Raw genomic sequence first — 21,419 nt, 5'->3', positions numbered from 1 at the left:
ACTTTTAATTAGGTGAAAACCGTGGGAACCTTCAGAGTCGGTTTTCACCAGATTCGTACCAATATGATATATCCAATAAAGCTTTTCTTTAAGAAATTCATCTGCCTCAGAGTTTTGATTTCTGTTACCTGGAACCCTGACACCCTCAAGGAAGAATGAACCACCACTCAGACCCAATCACGTATCCCATCCCAGATGGTCTTGCAACCAGACGGATTAAATTTGAATACGGGAGTGGCTGATCCCTTCAAGACTCCTGCCCACTTCCTCAGATTCAACAGGATGAAACTTCACGCAGATAACTTAAAAGACTTCACCCCTGTAACCTCCACCGGATCTGCCCCAAAACAGAGTGAATCCAAGCAACTATTCCACAAGATGCACCATATATTCGTCATAAGCAACCTTATAGGTGAATCCCACCATTAAGCCCTCCAAGGAGAGATCAGGTCACCTGAAACTGTGGGGTAGCTGTAATAAGCGACCACCATGGCTTTGTGGAATAGACCTTCCAGAACCAGCCAAGCTCCTTCTGGAATCCAGTTTGGTCCATCAATCCCCTGGAGTTAGCCAGTCTAATAGGACAAGCCTCCTTGCAGAGGCTGGAGGTGATGGAGAACTAGAGGCTTAGCAGGGAGTGATCTGCCTAAGACAGGGAGAAAGCACAATCTCCCCAAAATCAAGAACACCCTGTCATAGCTCTGACAGTCAGATGTATGACCACTATTATGCATTTGGCTCTGGATAACTAGGAACAGGATGTTATGGTGGCCATGAACTCTGAACTACCTCAGACCCTGTCCCAGAGAAGGCAAGCTGAAGTCCCCAAGACCATAAGCCTGGGGAACTCCATTGCCAACTTGCCCATGGGGTCAACAAACTCAGGCAAGGACGGAAGCTGATACAATAGCAATATTGTTAAATACATGGTGTATAATCAGTTTAATTAAATTTTAATCCCTTGATTCCTTTTACTTTTGGGAGAGTGGCCCTCAACTATTTCAAGTGTGGTCCTTGACTCAAGGAAAATTCCACAACCTATTCTAAGGTCTAGAGACATTGTGATACATTTCTGCATCCGAAGGACCTTTTAATTGCTGATCTCAGAATATCTTCTTAAAGAATTATTTGTTCAATAAATTCTTTGGGTTATGATAGCTCACCCGCTCTTCTAGAAGATACTGCTGATCAAATTCTAAGGAGTAGAACTCAATAGGGAAGCTGCAGGGGTTCTTCACTACTACTTCAGCTTCATCCCCAATGCCATAGGGAAGGAGAGGCCCCAGTTCCAGGAGGGAGGGGCTGAATTCAAGACGTGGCTCCAGTCCTTGCCCAGAGACATTCAGCAGCAGTTGCTGAGTACTCTGTGAAATGCTCAAGATCAGGACACTGTGGTACAATTTCTAGGATGTAAAAAATAATATCATTTTATTACAAACAAGAACAGGTAAAAAGGCCCCCAATTCCTCTAAACCCAGAAGCCTCCCAACTTTAATTGGTAGTATTTGTTCAACTCAGAACAGTTGGGTTCTGTCCTGTTGAACAGAAATGCCAAGAGTTAACCCAAAAGATTTGCTGTCTATCTGGACTATTAGTATGTAATCAGTGTCTGGCCAGTCACTGGGGTATCGTTCCCTTCATTGCGCTTGACCTCACAATGGGGAGCCCAATTGCTCTTCCATATAAAGCCAATTATATGGCTATAGGTATATAAAGGTAAAAGGACGGTTAAAAAAAGAGAAGTAAAAGGGCAGGGATTTTAAACAGATTAAGGAATAGAAGAAATAAAACTTCTCTGCCTTCAATTTTCCTAACCAAGGTATGTTCACTTGCTAATAAGATAGATGAAATACTCCTTTTAAACAGATGCAATTCTGACTTTTACAATTCAGCAGCCCTATGCTTCTCTGAAACTTGGTTAAATGAATCAATCGATGATAGCAGCCTGCATATCCCAGGGTTTAAGATTCAACGATCAGACAGAATTGCAGAAACATCTGGTAAAAAGAAGGGAGGAGGCTTATGCTTGTATATCAACAGCTGGTTTCAGGATATAACTATAATATATAAATTCTGTGATGAAAACTTAGAGACATTAATTATCAACTGCAAACCATACTATTTGCCTCGTGAATTTTTCTCATTTCTGCTGTGTATGTTCCACCACAAGCCTGTGTAAACAAGGGATTACAAACCTAGCTGACCAAATCATGGAGGCTGAAGCCAAATACCCCGATTCACTGGCCATTATTTTGGGAGATCTAAACAAAGCAAATTTAAGGAAAGAGCTACCAAAATACTTTCAGCATGTCAATTGTCCCAATAGAGACAAGAATACTTTAGACCATGGCTACACAACACTAAAAGATGCTTATTGGTCTTTACCAGAAGCTGTGGTTGAGATTTCAGAGAATAATTAGAACTGCAGAAAAAACAATTGCTACCAACCTGCCTTCCATTGAGGACCTGTATACTGCACGAATCAAGAAGAGGACCATGAAACTATTTACAGATCCCTCACATCCTGGACATAAACTGTTTCAACTCCTACCCTCAAAACAACGCTACAGAGCATTGCACACCGAACAACTAGACACAAGAACAGATTTTTCCCGAACGCCATCACTCTTCTAAACAAATAATTCCCTCAACACTGTCAAACTATTTACTAAATCTGCACTATTAATCTTCTCATCGTTCCCATCACTCATCTCCTTCCAGTTATGACTGTAACTTTGTTGCTTGTATCCTTATGATTTATACTGATATTGTTTCCTGATTGCTTATTGGTACCCTATGACTATCATTAAGTGTTGTATCATTAAGTGTTAAATTGGTGTTGTAAGTGTTGTATCTTGATGAAGGTATCTTTTTTTTGTGTACACTGATAGCATATGCACCAAGACAAATTCCTTGTGTGTCCAATCACACTTGGCCAATAAAAATTCTATTCTTCTATTCTTCCAGCCGCCTACAACTGACCCCATCCCATTGGGTTCACAACCCCTAGTGATCACAGAAAAGGAAGTGCAAGGCCTATTTCACAGACAAAAGCCAGGAAAGCTCCAGGCCCAGACAAGATAACTCCTTCTTGTTTAAAAGTCTGTGCCGACCAATTGGCCCAATTGGCTTCATGAAATCCAGCCAATATCTGCCTGCCCGGAGACCCTATGGGACCAAAGTCACCATGAAGGGGTTGTGAAGAAAGGAGGGATGCTTTGTAGATCATGAGGAAACTGCAATTTCCTCATTTGATCCAAAGAAACCCTCCAGCTTGGCAGCAGAAACAATGACCATTTTGGCAAGACCAAAGCTGTGACAACCATAAGAAGATTATGAGTTGGAGCTGAAGTTGGTTTGTGGACAGAGGATTGAAACTGGGTGAGATGACTTTCAACTTCTATACTAGAGACTTAAAGCCAAATAAAAACATTTTTTTAAAAAGATTCTCTAAAATTAAAAAGCAATGATTTAATACACAGAGAAAGATGCCCAAAAGTGAAACAAATTTTTGATTCTGAAGCTTTAAAATATAGAAAGTCTGGACTGGAACTGGTGATAGTATGAAAATTGATTTAAATTGTGGATAATATCGTTTGGTTATTGGAAGAAATAGTATAAAGAAAAGGGAATCTTGGGTTTTTTCCCCCTTGAATTTTTTTTCTGACAGTCAGCTGTTTAATGCTGGAACCTTGAGCAGGGGTGCCACCTACTGGTGAAAGAAGATATTATACTAGAACACAGTGGGAATAGAATAGAATAGAATAGAATCGAACAGAACAGCATAGAATAGAACAGAATAGAATAGAATAGAATAGAATTTTTTATTGGCCAAGTGTGATTGGACACACAAGGAATTTGTCTTGGTGCATATGCTCTCAGTGTACATAAAAGAATGACCTTGACAGTGAGGATTAAGTGATAATATAAGAAAAATAAAGAGAACAAAGGAAATAATGAAAGGCAAACAACACCTGGAGGGCCTTTTAATTTTGGTTCCATATCTACTGCTGTTTTGGCAGCTTGAAAGTACTGAGTGAGCCTTTTGAAGATTTCTAAGGCAAGGTGGATTAAAATTAACAAAAAGCATCTTTGAAATTGAATATTTGATTCTGTAGATTAAAGACATTTGGGGAAATTTGGTGGGCCAATCTGGATTATTAAAACTATTTGATAGAACATTCTACAAGGCGAAAAGGAAAGAAGAAAGAAGAAAAACTAAACAAGACTTAAAAATTTGGGAAATTTAGAGAGTTTAAATTGGAAAATTCTAAGAACTATAAATTTAGGAGATTTTGAGGACCAATTCCAGTACTGTGTACATTCTATTAACATTGACATTTTTGGTGTTTCTGGACAATTGGGATATTGGAATCTTGGTGGAATATTGAATTACTATTAACTCATTAAATGAGTATAAGATGTTTCAACAGGAGAAAACAAATATGGTTTATAAAGAAATATTATTGATGCTTCAATGCATTCAGGAAGATAACACAAAAAATCATAGGGAGGTGATGGAATTGATGAAGGATAAAGATGTGAGACTAGAAAATCCTCAGCAAATGATAATAAAAGATGAACAAAAAAATTTAGAAAATAGAGGAGAAACCAGAAGGAGCTGAGGGAAGAATAGAGGAAATAAAGCCAAAAATGACACAAGTGGAGAAAGATATGGAAGATATAGCAATAATACTTAAAGAGCAAAAATACTTAAGATTACACTCTAAGAGTTCAAAACATAGAAGAAAATAAAGAGAAAGTTCTCTTAAAAATGATGAAAGAACTACAGATGGGTACTCTAGAGCAGTAGTTCTCAACCTGTGGGTCGCGACCCCGTTGGGGGTCGAATGACGATTTGCCAGGGGTCGCCTAAGACCATCGGAAATATGGGAAGTATACTTGTGAGTCGAAGAATCGCGAATTCGGCTTCAGATGCGATGAATTAAAAAAGAGAAATCTTTGCTCTGATGTCTCCCTCTCAAGCCAGCTGCAATCACTCCCAAATGTTAGCCTAATCTGGCTTCAGGCGCGATAAACTTAATAAGGGAGCAGTCTCCGCTTTAATGCCTCCATCCTCAAGGCAATCACAAGCAGTTCAGATTGCTAGCCAATACGGCTTCAGGCGTGATAAATTCAAAAAAACAGTTTGCCGCTTTTCCCCCCCTTCTGCGGCTGCTGAGGCGCGCTGAGATCGCTGCCTAAAAAGAAATAATTTTACAGTAGGGGTCGCCACATTGTGGGGAATTGTATTAAAGGGGTCGCAGCACTATAAAGGTTGAGAACCACTGCTCTATTTATTATTTATTTATTTCTTCGTATTTTTATACTGCCCTATCTCCCAAGGGACTCACAGCCAGATAAAAAATATACAGATAAATACAAAATAAAACCTCAATTAAAAAACTTATTACAAATGGCCGAATAATTAAAATAGCAATATACATAATAAAACCCATTAAAACCAATTAAAATTTTAAAATCTAGTCCAGTCCTGCGCAAATAAATAGATGTGTTTTAAGCTCGCGGTGAAAGGTTCGGAGGTCAGGAAGTTGACGAAGTCCTGGGGGAAGTTCGTTCCAGAGGGTGGGGGCCCCCACAGAGAAGGCCCTTCCCCTGGGCGTTGCCAGCCGGCACTGCCTAGCCGATGGCACCCTGAGGAGTCCCTCTCTGTGAGAGCGCACGGGTCGGTGAGAGGTATTCGGTAGCAGCAGGCGGTCCCGTAAATAACCCGGCCCTATGCCATGGAGCGCTTTGAAGATAGTTACCAAAACCTTGAAGCGCACCCGGAAGGCCACAGGTAGCCAGTGCAGTCTGCGCAGGAGAGGTGTCACATGGGAGCCACGAGGGGCTCCCTCTATCACCCGCGCAGTCGCATTCTGAACTAACTGAAGCTTCCGGGTGCTCCTCAAGGGGAGCCCCATGTAGAGAGCATTGCAGTAATCCAGACGAGATGTCACGAGAGTGTGAGTGACCGTGCATAGGGCATCCCGGTCTAGAAAGGGGGGCAACTGGCGAACCAGGCGAACCTGGTAAAAAGCTCTCCTGGAGACAGCCGTCAAATGGTCTTCAAAAGACAGCCGTTCATCCAGGAGGACGCCCAAGTTGCGCACCCCTTCCATCGGGGCCAATGACTCGCCCCCAACAGTCAGCCGCGGTCGCAGCTGACTGTACCGGGATGCCGGCATTCACAGCCACTCTGTCTTGGAGGGATTGAGCTTGAGCCTGTTTCTCCCCATCCAGACCCGTACGGCTTCCAGACACCGGGACAGCACTTCGATAGCTTTGTTGGGGTGGCCCGGTGTGGAAAAGTACAGCTGAGTATCATCAGTGTACAGCTGGTACTTCACACCGAAGCCGCTGATGATCTCACCCAGCGGCTTCATATAGATGTTGAACAGAAGGGGCGAGAGAATCGACCCCTGAGGCACCCCACAAGTGAGGCGCCTCGGGGCCGACCTCTGCCCCCCTATCAACACCGTCTGCGACCGATCGGAGAGATAGGAGGAGAACCACCGATAAACGGTGCCTCCCACCCCCAATCCCTCCAACCAGTGCAGCAGGATACCATGGTCGATGGTATCAAAAGCCGCTGAGAGGTCTAATAGGACCAAGGCAGAGGAACAACCCCTATCCCTGGCCCTCCAGAGATCATCAACCAACGCGACCAAAGCCGTCTCAGTGCTGTATCCGGGCCGGAAGCCGGACTGGAACGGGTCTAGATAGACAGTTTCATCCAGGTGCCGGGGAAATTGACATGCCACCACACTCTCTACAACCTTCGCCGCGAAGCAAAGGTTGGAGACCGGACGATAATTACCTAAAACAGCTGGGTCCAAGGAAGGCTTCTTGAGGAGGGGCCTCACCACCGCCTCTTTCAAGGCGGCCGGAAAGACCCCCTCCAACAAAGAAGCATTCGTAATCTCCTGGAGCCAGCCTCGTGTCACCTCCTGAGTGGCCGGTACCAACCAGGAGGGGCACGGGTCCAGTAAACACGTGGTGGCGTTCAACCTACCCAGCAACCTGTCCATGTCCTCGGGAGCCACAGGGTCAAACTCATCCCAAACAATCTCAACAAGACCGCTCTCCGATGTCCCATCTGGATTCACCCAATTTTGGTCCAGACCGTCCCGAAGCTGAACGATTTTATCGTATAGATAACCGTTAAACTCCTCAGCGTGTCCCTGCAACGGGTCATCCTGCTCCCTCTGGTGAAGGAGGGAACGAGTCACCCGAAACAGGGCGGCCGGGCAGTTATCTGCCGACGCAATGAGGGAGGAGACGTAGCAACGTCTCGCTTCCCTCAGTGCCACTAGGTAGGCCCTATTATAGGACCTAACTAGTGTCCGATCAGCCTCCGAACGGCTGGACCTCCAAGAACTCTCTAGGCGTCTTCTCCGGCATTTCATCCCCCTCAGCTCCTCGGAGAACCAAGGAGCCGGTTGGGATCTACGCCGGATCAGAGGCCGCAAAGGCACGACACGGTCTAAAGCCCCAGCCGCGGCCCGTTCCCAGGTCGCGACTAGTTCCTCAGCCGTGCCGTGAGCCAGACCCTCAGGAAACGGCCCAAGCTCCGTCCAGAACCTCTCAGGCGCCTGGGACGGAACCATCGTATTTGTTCCGTCTCCCTGCGGTGTTGAGTGGCGGTCAGAAAGTCCAGGCGAAGGAGAGAGTGATCTGACCATGACAAAGGTTCAGTGACTACATCCTTCAAGTCCAGATCCTTCAACCACTGACCAGAGATAAAAATCAAGTCCAGTGTGCCTCCCCCAATGTGAGTAGGGCCATCTAGAGTGTCTAGTGTCAGCTTTGGAAGCCATACTATGCCGAAGGCTTCCACACGCTGCCTGTCGTGTCCCACTCCTCCTCTGATGGCCGGGTCGGGGAAGTCCGTATCAAACATGCCTCTGCAGCTTTGCCAAAGTTCTGTCAGAGTTCTCAGGGAAGGCAGGAGACCAGGATGTGACTTCAGCAATCCAATTTAGACTTTGCCTGACTCAAAGAATGCCAGAAAGCAGATCCTTTATATAGGCCATGGGGTGTGGCTCCATGACTCAGCACTTATCCAGGCCTGCCCCTCCCTTCCTTTTGCTGACGTCGCCTCTCCACTCTCCAGAAGCGTGGGTCCCTCCAGCCTCCAGCTGCTGGTAATTCCAGCTCGTGACTGGCTTCACACTCCCCAGGCTCACATGCTGTGGGGGAGGGGCCCAGCTGCTCCGTTTGTCCGGGCATGGTGCCAGGACTGGGGGCTGGAGGCATGTCAGGCCATTCGTCTTGCTCGGTCTGTCCGGGCATGGTGCCAGGACTGGGGGCTGGAGGCATGCCAGGACATTCTTCTGCACTATCAGCGTCCGGCAGGAGACGAGAGGGGCCCGGCTGCGGAGAGGGGGGCGAGCGAGGCACAACACTGCCACTTTCTCCTCTGTGGGAAAGAAGGGGAGGAGGGTGCTAGTACAAGGGATGATTAGACAAAACAACATTCTTCTTGCCGGTCAAGGTCAGGCTAGGTTTGCATCTGAAGAAGGAGTGGCTGGAGTGATGCTTTGACATGGGACGGTTGAGGACTGGAGCATGTGACCGGCATAGGGGTCATGTGGGTGGAGATTTTGGAGTTTGTATTATTGAGGGAGGAACCAGAATCCCCAGTGTCGGTTTTCATCCAACTGTGCCAGTTTACCTATGCTAGTAAAAGAATTTTGAAAGATGTTGGCTTCAGAGTCTTTTCTGCAGGAGGGGTTTTCTGGAATGCTGATCTAGGTGTCTAGGTGTCTAGGTGTTGTGGCAAATGAAATACTAAGATTAAATAAATGTGATGTATAACGAGCTGCAAGATCCCAAGGGAGAAGCATGAAAGATTTACCAAAAAGTCAATAAGTGTTGAAATTCTAAAAAGGGCATGAAATGATGGATAGATATAGAATATTTCATTATTATTGTTGTTGTTGCTGCTGCTCTTATTGTTATTGTTTTATTATAAATAGAACACATATTCAATATCCATGTAGACAGTGTGTTGTCTGGTTATAACTGCTTTGAACAATACTCCACATCATAATAATGATGACATTCTCTACCAGTAATAGTAACAGTGCTTTTCGTTCATAATATTAATACATATTAATTTATTAATACTAATTAGAATTAATAAATTAAAATAATTAACCATAATAATAAAATTAATCTTTCTCTTATACTTTTAAAAGTTCTAAGTTTTAGATATAGAATACTTCTTAATAGGGTGGCTATTCTATTAAGAGTTAGAAAAAAGAGGTAGAAGTTAGAAATTGAGAAAATTGTATAGTGATATAGAATAGAATACATCATAACTACTATATATACACAAATGTTAGAAGTTGAAAGATTATGATTATGTATATCTAAAAAAAACATTACTATTATTATTACTGTAAAATATATCAACCCAGACAATACTTTGTCCACCAAGCACCTATGGATGTTAAAAAAAACTATAAATAAAATTTTAAAAAAATTAAACTTTGCATGAGGAATTGAATTGTTCGTTGAAGCCCTGCCTTTCTTTGCCATCAATGCATCTCTGCTCTTCCTGAAAACGCTTCAGATACTTGTGCTCCAAACAGCTTTCTCAATTCGTACCTCTTCTCTTGGGGCAAACTTGACCTGCACGTTGAGCCGCTCTCCGGGAGCCAGGATCCCATATGGGGGAATCATCTCAAAGACATGGGGCTTCACCTTGTGTTCACGCATTTTCCGGCGCAAGGTCATCGGCATGTGCTTATCCACCTGAGTTTACAACAAACAATGAAGTCATGAACAGAGCTTGCTTCTTTATACCGTTCTGAAGAATCCTTGTGAAGGACAGCACATCCTGGAGGATGAGAATTATTTATTTATTTATTTTATTTTGTCACAACAATATATGTAGGTATCATACAAAAAGATTATATAGTATATAAACACATATATGAGTAAATATAAGGAGGTATAAGCATATATAGAGAGAGGAAGAAGAAAAGAAAAACAATAGGACAGGAACGGTAGGCACGTTTGTGCGCTTATGCACGCCCCTTATGGTCCTCTTAGGAAAGGGGTGAGGTCAATAGTAGAAAGTTTTTGGATAAAGCTTTTAGGATTATGGGAAGAGACCACAGAGTCAGGTAAAGTATTCCAAGCACTGATGATTCTGTTACAGAAGTCATATTTTCTGCAATCTAGATTAAAGCGGTTGACATTAAGTTTAAATCTATTAGTTGCTCTAGTATTATTGCAATTAAAGCTGAAGTAGTCTTTAACAGGAAGGACATTACAATAGATGATTCTGTGAGTTAAGCTTAGGTCTTGTCGAAGGCGACGGAATTCCAAGTTTTCTAAGCCTAGGATTTCAAGTCTGGTGGGATAGGGTATTTTATTGTTTTCAGAGGAATGGAGAACTCTTCTTGTAAAATATTTCTGGACACGTTCAATTGTATTGATGTCAGAGATGTGGTGAGGGTTCCAAACAGGCGAGCTGTATTCTAGAATTGGTCTAGCAAATGTTTTATATGCTCTGGTTAGTAGTGTGGTGTTTTTGGAAAAGAAGCTACGCAAAATTAGGTTTACAACTCTTAGAGATTTTTTTGCTATGTAGTTGCAGTGGGCTTTGGCACTTGACATGAAAACTCCAAGGTCTTTAACAGGATGGGGGTCGTCTGTAAGGTAATGTCCATCTAGTATGTACTTAGTTTTTGGGTTCTTTTTTCCTATATGTAAGACTGAGCATTTGCTGGTTGAAATTTGGAGCTGCCAATTTTTAGACCAAGCGGTTAGATGATCAAGGTCGTTTTGAATGATAGAAGTATTGTCTGTGGTGTTAAATAGTTTGACATCATCAGCAAAGAGAACACAATTACTTGAGATTTGGTCACAAAGATCATTAATGTATAGTATAAAGAGCGTTGGTCCAAGGACGCTGCCTTGAGGAACGCCACTCTTGACAGGAACAGGATTTGATAAAGCATTGCCAATTTTGACCACTTGTTGTCTGTTAGACAGAAAAGCAGATATCCATTTGTGAAGGGGTCCTGAGATGCCATAGGATATTAGTTTTAGGAGAAGTTTATCGTGTACTACTGAGTCGAAAGCTTTGCAAAAGTCTATGTAGATTGCATCTATTGATTTGCCTTGATCAAGATTTGAAGTCCATATGTTTTTGCAGTGGAGAAGTGGAACGAACTTCCCCCTGGACTTCGACAATTACCTGACCGCCGGACCTTTCGCCGCGAACTTAAAACTTATTTATTTCGTCTTGCTGGACTGGCTTGAATTTTTTAAAATTTTTAATTGATTTTATGGGTTTTAAATTTTATTAACTTTACAGGGTTGATATTGTATTTTAAATGGGGCCAATTGAATAAGTTTTTTAATGTTTGTTTTTAGCGTTGCATGTGTTGTTTTTGTATTTTATTGTGGCTGTTAACCGCCCTGAGTTCTTCGGGAGAAGGGCGGTATACAAATTAAATAATAATAATAATAATAATAATAATAATAATAATAATTATTATTATTATTATTATTATTATTATTATTATTATTATTATTATTATTTGTAAGTTACATGATAATTTTTTCCTGAAACCAAATTGCTTATTGGAGAGTAGGTTGTTAGTTTCTAAGTGTGAGGTAATGGATTGGTTGATGATCGATTCCATGACTTTGCAGGTGACGCAGCAAAGAGAGATCGGTCTGTAATTTTCGACTAAGCTGGGGTCTCCTTTTTTGAAGATAGGGATGACTGTGGCTAGTGACCAAAGTTTGGGAAGAGAACTGGTAGCGAAAGCTTTATCAAAGATAATACTTAGGGGTTCTGCTATATTAATGGAAAGTTTTTTTAAGAAGTATGCACATAGTCCATCGGGTCCAATAGATAGTGATGGTTTTAAGTTATGAAGAGCTTTTCCAACGTTGTCTTCTGTGAAATCTATATGAGTTAAATCATCATAATCATTGCTGGTACGTTTGTGGAATGTCGGATATGTGTTATCGGAGTTAACAAAAACTGAGCCAAAGAAAATGTTGAAGAGGTTTGCTTTAACTGTTTCGTCATTGCATTCTTTGTTGTTAGAATCTTTTAGTGGTGGGATGGATCTTGAGTCTTTAAGTTTATTGTTAACAAAATTATAAAAGGCACGATTGGAATTTGTGCGCAGAAGGTTCTCTTCTTGCTTGGTGTGGTAATTTGTGCATTCAGTTTTTATTTGGTTGCATATGTTTCTGTAGCGGTTTTTGAAATTTGTAACATAGCCTTTTTTGTTTCTTTTCCAGAGGGATTTTTTTTTTATTGAAGCTTTTTTATTGATATGGGTAGTTTGTTTTTCTTGATCATGGTAGTCATTTGTGGTACATATAGTTTAATGACTCTATTGATTTCAAGTAGGAAGACTCTATAGTGGTCTTCAGCGGTTATGCAGGTTGCAAACAGATTTTGCCAGTCCAGAAATGAAAGATCGTTGTTTATAAGGTCGTAATTGGCTTTTTTGAAGTTGTAGTTGGGAGTACTGTTGTTATGACGATTTAAGTATGGATGTATATTGAGACGAAAATCAATCATGCAGTGGTCACTGTTGGAAAAAGGTTCTTTAATTTGTAGTCCGTAAATTGAGTTTGAATTGTTGCAGAAGATGAGATCAAGGCAGTTCAGCCCACACCAAACTTTTCACTGTGTTTCTAGAAACACCTTTAAGGTGCCCCACCTTTAAGGTAGGGTGGGTTTTCCATCCATATGAATAAGGATGAAAGGTTTTTCTTTTGCAGGCAGGTGAGGCTAATGGAGGTTTCAAGAGAAACAATTTCAACTCCATCTTCTCCACTGTACAGGCATATTCCTGATCTATAGTATGTGATTAAAAATTTATCAAGTAGAGGATAGGGTCATTAGGCTGCGTGAGGTTTTATTTTGCATTTTGAAGGATTTGCATGGGACAAAACAGAATCAAGAGTTGTGTAATCACAAAGACTGATCAGATACAATTGGAGCAAAATGAACTGGATAATATAATATAATATACGGGAAGGACCAAAAACTAATCAGTAAAACATATAATTTCTTGTTACGGTATAAAATGGAAGAGGAAATAGTGAAAGATACTATGATTAAATGGGCAAGAAATTGTAACCATATAATAGAATTAGAGAAGTGGGAAAAGATGTGGAGAAGAACATGAAATTGACAATATCGACAGCATACAAGGAAAATCAGACGAAAATGTTTCACAGATGGCATCTCCCACCAGCTAGAATAGCAAAGATGTTCCCTAGTAATAGGGAACATCTGGTTTAGTTCAGTTCACCAAAATGTTAGAAATATAAGAGCAATTATGGAACATACTATTATGTCTGGTGGACTTGCCCGGTGGCAAAACAATAATCAATAAAGGAATCAATAAAGGGAGAGACAGAACAATTCTTATTAGGGATCCCAACAGAAAATTATACAAATGATATACAATATTTAATACTACACATATTAACAGCAGCACGTATAGTCTACACGCAAAACTGGAAGAAGGAGAACCCACCAACAGAAGAAGATTTAATTAAAAATGTCCTAGAATGTGCAGAGATGGATAAACTCACAAAAGAAATTAAAGAGAAAGAGGATACAGAATATTATAAGGTCTGGTGCAGATGGTATGAATGGTTAGAAAATAGGAAAGATAAGAAAATTGAACATCAAGGTAAAATATAGATGAAATAAAGAATGATAGATAAATAAAAGTAGAATAAGATAGAATCAAAATACGTATAAATAGTAAGAAAGGATAGCTTTGAATAGCTGATAAGAAACAGTGATATGTACATAAATGTTGTGTTTGTCTTTTGTTTTAATGTGATCAAAATAAAAAAAACTTTTTTTAAAAAAAAAGTTGTGTAATCAAGCCTCTGTGGCAAATATTTTGCAATTTATCTTATTAAATTTATATGAAAACAAGAATCTTGTTTATCACTTCTAAAAATTTTCCTGAATGTTACACAGATCAAAAGGACTCAGCCCAAGAACCAAAAATTTCACCTTTCAAGCAGCTTAACTTCCATCCCACACCAAATTCCTACAGATCAAATTGCTTTTCAAGATGCCATCAGAGAAGAGTAAAACAAGATCTATTTCAGTGTTATGTTACCTTTTTCATTTGTTCATTGCTTGTGGCAAACCACTCGCATACGACCTGCAGTTGATTGTGAAGCTGGATGGTCTCCACCTGGCACTGTCCACACTGGACAGCAGAGAACTCCAGATTGTCACTGGACATACAGAGAGATGGCATGATCACCGTGGCCCGAAGAGAGATGTGGATCGTGGGACCAGCCACAACCTGCAGTGAATTGTATCAAACTCTCCTGAGCATAATGCATGGTGTATGACTTTCATTCTCCCCAGACCTACCAACCTCCACCCACAGAACTCCTATCATAGGTCAAATGACCCAAGAGGTACATGGACACCACCTTCCCTGGGCCCTGTGGTCCTGATTAGAGAGTACAACAGGAAAAAGGAAATGAGAACAATCCAGACACTTCAGGCTCCGAAGGACAGCCCCCATTGCCTAAATTTGAAAAATAAATAAATAAATAAATAAATAAATAAATAAATAAATAAAGGCCATCACAGTCCTGGGGACCCATCTCAACCACTGCTCCACTCCATCTTGTTGTAAGCAGGTGGGACTTCAGGGAAGCCTTAGGGTTCTTCCCCCCAAACAGGGGTGGCCTGGTTCACATATCCAAGCCAATTTAGCTAGATAAAGGCAGTCATTGTGCTCTTATAGTTGTTAGGATAAGCTGTTGGTTCTACAGATGGGCTAGCTAAACTCTTCATCGGATAAGCTGTTTAACTCTACTTGTCCAGCTCTCACGTCATATCCCCTATCTTTTCCTTTCATGGGCAACACTGTAACATATGCCAAGGGGTGTCCTGATCCTGCAAACTACAATTGCACTATCAAAAATCCTACGAAATAGATGATTTAACTATAAACAGTAACCCTGCAGTTCTCTGGCATCCCCTCCTCCAACACGAAGGCCAGACCAGGGGTGAAATGCTACCAGTTCACACCGGTTCACGCGAACTGGTAATAAAAAAAAGCTACCAGTTCTCTGAACCTGTATTTCCAATGATCAGCTCTGCCACATGATTTATATTTGCTAGAAACCAGGAAATCCTGCTTTCTGACAAATCTAAATCATATGCACAGCTGTTTCCCCCCCCCACTGTTCTACTTACCTACAAAGGCTTCTTTTTCTGCATGAAGCATGCGTTTGGTGTGCACTGTGAATGCGCTTGCGCACAGTGTGCATTTACTGTGTACTGTACATGCGTGCACAGCACGCATTTGGCACGTACCATGCATGTGCGTGCAGCAAACCAGTGGCAACCCATGGAGGATTTCACCACTGGGCCAGACCTAGTAAATTGGCCTGTCCCAGCTAGCTAATGAACCCAGCGTGGTTCAGAGGGAGCTTGGGATCGTTTGAGGATCTCTTGCAGGATTCGACCAAAGCCCTGGTCGCTACCTAGAATGAGAAGGCATCTGGGTTCTGGATTACATTATATCATTTATTTATTTATTTTATTTTATTTATTAAATTTGTATACCGCCCTTCTCCCGAAGGACTCAGGGCGGTTCACAGCCAAGTAAAATAGACAATATATAAATACAATTTAAAATACACTTAAAAAACTTATTAAAATTGGCCATAATTAAAATTTAAAACTAAAACCCATTTAAAAACCCATAAATTTAAAAAACTAACCCAGGCCAGCGCAAATAAATAGGTAAGTTTTAAGCTCATGAAAGGTTCGGAGGTCCGAAGTTGACGAAGTCCTGGGGAGGTCATTCCAGAGGCGGAGCCCCACAGAGAAGGCCCTTCCCTGGGCGCCGCCAGACGACACTGTCGCTACCGACGGCACCCTGAGGAGTCCCTCTGTGAGAGCGCACGGGTCGGTGAGAGGTATTCGGTAGCAGCAGGCGGTCCCGTAAATAACCGGCCCTATGCCATGGAGCGCTTTAAAGACGTTCACAAAACCTTGAAGCGCACCCGAAAGCCACAGGCAGCCAGTGCAGCCTGCGCAGGATAGGTGTCATTCGGGAGCCCGAGGGCTCCTCTATCACCAGCGCAGCTGCATTCTGGACTAACTGTAGCCTCGGATGCCCCTCAAGGGAGCCCCATGTAGAGAGCATTGCAGTAATCCAGACGAGACGTCACAAGGGCGTGTGTGACCGTGCATAGGGCATCCCGGTCTAGAAAGGGGCGCAACTGGCGCACCAGGCGAACCTGGTGGAAAGCTCTCCTGAGACGGCCGTCAGGTGTTCATCAAAGACAGCCGTTCATCCAGGAGAACGCCCAAATTGCGCACCTCTCCATCGGGGCCAATGACTCGCTCCCGACAGTCAGCCGTGGACTCAGCTGACTGTACCGGGATGCCGGCATCCACAGCCACTCTGTCTTGGAGGGATTGAGCTTGAGCCTGTTGCTCCCCATCCAGACCCGTACGGCTTCCAAACACCGGGACAGCACTTCGATAGCTTCATTGGGGTGGCCCGGTGTGGAAAAGTACAGCTGAGTGTCATCAGCGTACAGCTGGTACCTCACACCGAAACCACTGATGATCTCACCCAGCGGCTTCATATAGATGTTGGACAGAAGGGGCGAGTGGATCGACCCTGCGGCACCCACAAGTGAGGCGCCGCGCCCTCTGCCCCCGTCAACACCGTCTGCGACCGGTCGGAGAGATAGGAGGAGAACCACCGATAAACGGTGCCTCCCACTCCCAATCCCCCCAACCGGCGCAGCAGGATACCATGGTCGATGGTATCGAAAGCCGCTGAGAGGTCTAATAGGACCAGGGCAGAGGAACAACCCCTATCCCTGGCCCTCCAGAGATTATCATGCCTGAATGGCCTTCACCTCATTCCTGGATTCCAGAATTCCCCCTGGTTTTCAGAGGAGATGAGGGAGAAATAGGAGAAGAGACGCCTAGAGCACAGTTGGTAGATAACCAGGAGCAAATCTGACCATACACAGGCTGGAGCCACTAGCAGTAAGGGCCCCATGGAACTAAGGGTAGTGAAGCACAAATATTTCTTTCTTCTGTGAGAGATCCAGGTCTCTCCTGGCTGAGGGTGTGTGTGATTGGTTTAGGCCAGGGGTCTGCAACCTTAAAAACTTAAAGAAGCATTTGGATCTGTTTCCCACAGAAAAGAAAACACGGAGCCACAAAACCTGGGTGGGCGTGGCCAACTCAACATCATTCCCAACCAATCACATGACCTGCCCCGGCCAAACCTACCGGGGTTTTGTGGCTCTGGGTGTTTTCTGTGGGAAATGGGTCTTTCTCTCTCTCTCTCCCCTCCCTCTCTTCTGCTTTTCTCTTTTTCTTCTTCCTCTCCCTCCCTCCCTCCTTCCCTTCCTTCCCTTTCTTTCTCTCCCCTTTTCTCTCATTTTTTCCCCTCTTTTCCCTCTCATTCTCTCCCTCCAGCTCTCTCATTTCTCTCTTGTCTCCCTCTCTCTCTCTCTTTCCGTTTCTCCTTTTTTCTTCTCTCTCATACTCTCCATCGTTTTCTCATTTCTTTCTCTTTTCTTTCCTTTCTTTCTCTCCTTTTCTCTCTCTCCCTTTCATTTCTGTTATTCTCTTTTCCTCTCTCTCCTCTTTTCTTTCCTTTCTTTCTCCTTTTCTCCTTTGTTTCCTTTCCTTCTCTTATTTCTCTCTCCTCTCTTCTGCTTTTCTCTTTTCTTCTTCCTCTCCTCCTCCTCCTTCCTTCCTTCCTTTCTTTCTCTCCTTTCTCTCATTTTTCCCCTCTTTTCCTCTCATTCTCTCCTCCAGCTCTCTCATTTCTCTTGTCTCCTCTCTCTCTTTCCGTTTCTCCTTTTTCTTCTCTCTCATACTCTCCATCGTTTTCTCATTTCTTTCTCTTTTCTCCTTTTCTCTCTCTCATTTCTCTCTCTCTCCTTTCATTTCTGTTATTCTCTTTCCTCTCTCTCTCCTCTTTTCTTTCCTTTCTTTCTCTCCTTTCTCTCCTTTGTTTCCTTTCCTTCTCTTATTTCTCTCCCTCTCTTCTGCTTTTCTCTTTTTCTTCTTCCTCTCCCTCCCTCCCTCCTTCCCTTCCTTCCCTTTCTTTCTCTCCCCTTTTCTCTCATTTTTCCCCTCTTTTCCCTCTCATTCTCTCCCTCCAGCTCTCTCATTTCTCTCTTATCTCCCTCTCTCTTTCTCTCTTTCCGTTTCTCCTTTTTTCTTCTCTCTCATACTCTCCATCGTTTTCTCATTTCTTTCTCTTTTTCTCCCCTTTTCTCTCTCTCATTTCTCTCTCTCTCCCTTTCATTTCTGTTATTCTCTTTTCCCTCTCTCTCTCCTTCTTTTTCTTTCCTTTCTTTCTCTCCTTTTCTCTCCTTTGTTTCCTTTCCTTCTCTTATTTCTCTCTCCCTCTCTTTCCCTTCTCTCTCATTTGTTTCTCTCTCCCTCCATCATTTTCTCATTTCTCTCTTTTTATCCTTCTTTTTCTCTCTCATCTCTCTCCCCCCCTTCCCTCCCCACTCTCATTTGTGTGTGCACTCCCTCTTGAACCATTTCCAAAAACAGGAAAGGGTTGGGTTTTTCCCCCCCTAATATTCTTTCTTCTTCTTTGAGTGATTTTTACCATATGATTTAAATCAAGAGTCATTTCAGGTTCCCAGAAACCACCTCAGGTTCCCATCTCAGGTTTTCCAGCACTTGGTGCTGCACGTGCACCTTGGTCAGTCAGGGAGATGTGCGACATGCCCAGCCTGGCTGCAGCCAATGCACCACAGCAAGAGCAAGTTACAAGTCTAGAGCACTGGCCTGAATGCAGCTAACGCAGCTGCTCTTGCTGCCTCCATAGCCTGCTCGCTGCTCTCATAGCGCCTTGCGCAGCATATTTAAATTTAGCACGCTTCACAATGGGGGAAGACAGCGTCCCCTCCTCTTCCTGGAGCCCATTATGACAAGGCGCATCGGCTGCAGCTGGGCCAGGTGTGTTGCATGTCTCCCCAGTTGACCGAGGTGTGTGCGCAGCAGTGCCAGAACACGTGCCTGCAAAATGAGAGGCAAGTACAGGGACACTTCCCTCCCACCCTGGAATATGGAGCGAGTCTCCATCCCCGCCATTGCCCTTACCTTCTCAGGCCACATGAAGAGTGACTGGGAGGGGAGGGTGAGGGGTGGGCCTTAGCAGGGGAACAAAATAGCTGTATGCGGCTCAGGAGCCACATGTTGCCGATACTCAGTTTAGGTGAAGGCTAATTCCTCCTTGAAAGAGAGGGTGGTCCCACTGCTTTCAAGAAAGTGGAAGTCAGCCCCTTCCTCAATGGGTCATAGTCTGATCCACCTAGTCTAGACAATTTTTGTCCATTTTTCCACTTTTAGGGAAGATAGGAGTGTATAACTCAGTACGTGCGTGCGCACGCTTGTGTGTGCCTCTGCATGTGTGTGTGTGTATAAAAGAAACTTCGAAGCACCTTGATGGGCAACAGCACTTCTGTCTCTCCAAGGGCACAGCCGACACTCTGGGGGTCAAACCATATTTCAAACGTCTCTGTCTCGCAGAAAGGTAGATTTTTCACCCGATCCAATTCAGTGTTGAAACCTGACTCAGGATAACAGCAAGAGAAACAGCTCTCACTACTTAAGAAAACAAACCGCTCTTGAACTCCATATACATTACATCTCCAAGACATTCCTATGGTACAGAGGTGCTGGTTCCCCACTAACAACTGCAGAAGGGAAGATGGTGAAAAACAGATAGCCAAGTCCTACATGCTGAGCATTGCACAGAGCTTTGGCTTGACTGTGGCTTAATGTGACATGTGAACATAGTCATTAGGAATTGTAAGCGATAGTGACTGTCTGGGCATGCACATCTACATATATATATCTATGTACGTGTGTGTATATTGAACAGACTGAACCAGGGCTTGCCATTTATTTTATATTTATTGGTGCTAAGCAGCAAGTTAGACCTGGCATTATTTTTGGTCACAATAACAGAAGCCTGGCTGTAAAAGTTGGATCATAAGAAGGCTGAGCGCCAAAGAATTGAGGCCTTTGAACTGTGGTGCTGTAGAGGACTCCTGCGAGTCCCTTGGACTTCAAGGCGATCAAACTGGTCAATCCTAGAGGAGATCAACCCTGACTGCTCCTTAGAAGGCCAGATCCTGAAGATGAAACTGAAATACTTGGCCATCTAATGAGAAGAAATACGTGAAGGACTCTTGAAAGATTGAGGGTAAAAGAAGAATGGGACGACAGAGAACGAGGTGGTTGGATGGAGTCACTGAAGCAGTAGGCTTGAGCTTAAATGGACGCTGGGGGATGGTAGAGGACAGGAAGGCCTGGAGGAATGTTGTCCATGGGGTCACGATGGGTCAGACACGACTTCGCAACTAACAACAACAAAACAGAATCCTCTTCTGGTCTGGGGTAAAAGGGCAGCAGTAAATTGACTCATGTTGCAAACATTGATAAAAGTGAGCAAGGCTAGGAAGAGATCCTGAGAAATCCTCTCTCCCTCACTGCAATCTCCATGGCATAGGGGATGACCAGCAATAAACAAAGCTACAATATTTTGAACATATTAAAAACGATACTTGTCCGGTAAATATGGGAAGTTTCAATGTATTTTGTTCCATTTTAATTATTTGGGCCTTAAACCATTGTTTACGGTTTCAACATAGGCTACAAAAAAAATGGAATGATGCCCTTCTTGTACCTGTGTCCCGTAGGTCCCGTCGATCTGCATGGAAGGAGACGGGGAAGTGGCCAGTGTTTGTGATCTTGATGATGTGAGTTCTGATGGTGCCCATGATTATGTAGCCAAAATCTAAGACATACTCAGGTAGCTGGGCTCTTAAAAAAAGCATAATGTGGATGATGTTAACATAAACAGGATGAGTGATATTTTCCACAAAATCTCAAATTTCACCAGTTCATTCATTTCAACTACACTAAAGATTAGCCTGACCAGGCTGTGCTCATAAGCGGAAAACCCTAGAATCAGAGGGCTGAAAGAGACCTTGGAGGTCTTCTAGTCCAACACCCTGCCCATGGCAGGAGTCCTTATACCATCACAGACAAATGGTTCCCTGCTTTCCAATCCTCTTCCCTCCCCATTGCTGCCATCCTCCATTGCTAATGTCAGGCTGACAGTTTTGCAAAGTTTGGCTTGGGGGATGGCAGCCATGAGACCTAGTACCTTAACTATTCATCATTTGACCCCTTCCCTTGTATCTTCATGCACAGAAATCCTTTCATAAGCATTGTCGTGTCCCACTCCTCCTCTGACGGCCGGGTCGGGGAAGTCCATATCAAGCGTGCCTCTGCAGCTTTGCCAAAGTTCTGTCAGAGTTCTCAGGGCAGGCAGGAGACCAGGATGTGACTTCAGCAATCCAATTTA

At 43.3% G+C, this 21,419-nt stretch overlaps 1 protein-coding gene across 1 annotated transcript in view; it reads right to left on the bottom strand.

Moving 5' to 3' along the window:
• LOC131184314 (hydrocephalus-inducing protein homolog) overlaps positions 1-21,419 on the bottom strand; it is an 88,363-nt gene that overhangs the window by 34,670 nt on the left and 32,274 nt on the right. The window contains exons 11-15 of the mRNA XM_058155452.1: positions 20,736-20,872; positions 19,486-19,613; positions 14,136-14,327; positions 9,616-9,762; positions 1,164-1,403 (exon numbers count right to left, since the gene is read on the bottom strand). Of these exons, the coding sequence (XP_058011435.1) occupies positions 1,164-1,403; positions 9,616-9,762; positions 14,136-14,327; positions 19,486-19,613; positions 20,736-20,872 (844 nt within the window). The remainder of the gene's footprint in view (positions 1-1,163; positions 1,404-9,615; positions 9,763-14,135; positions 14,328-19,485; positions 19,614-20,735; positions 20,873-21,419) is intronic.

The sequence above is a fragment of the Ahaetulla prasina genome, chromosome 12 (genome assembly GCF_028640845.1).
Source record: "Ahaetulla prasina isolate Xishuangbanna chromosome 12, ASM2864084v1, whole genome shotgun sequence".
Classification (NCBI taxonomy): domain Eukaryota; kingdom Metazoa; phylum Chordata; class Lepidosauria; order Squamata; family Colubridae; genus Ahaetulla; species Ahaetulla prasina.
The sequence above is the reverse complement of the archived record's forward strand: the minus strand, read 5'-3'. Positions and strand labels throughout refer to the sequence as shown.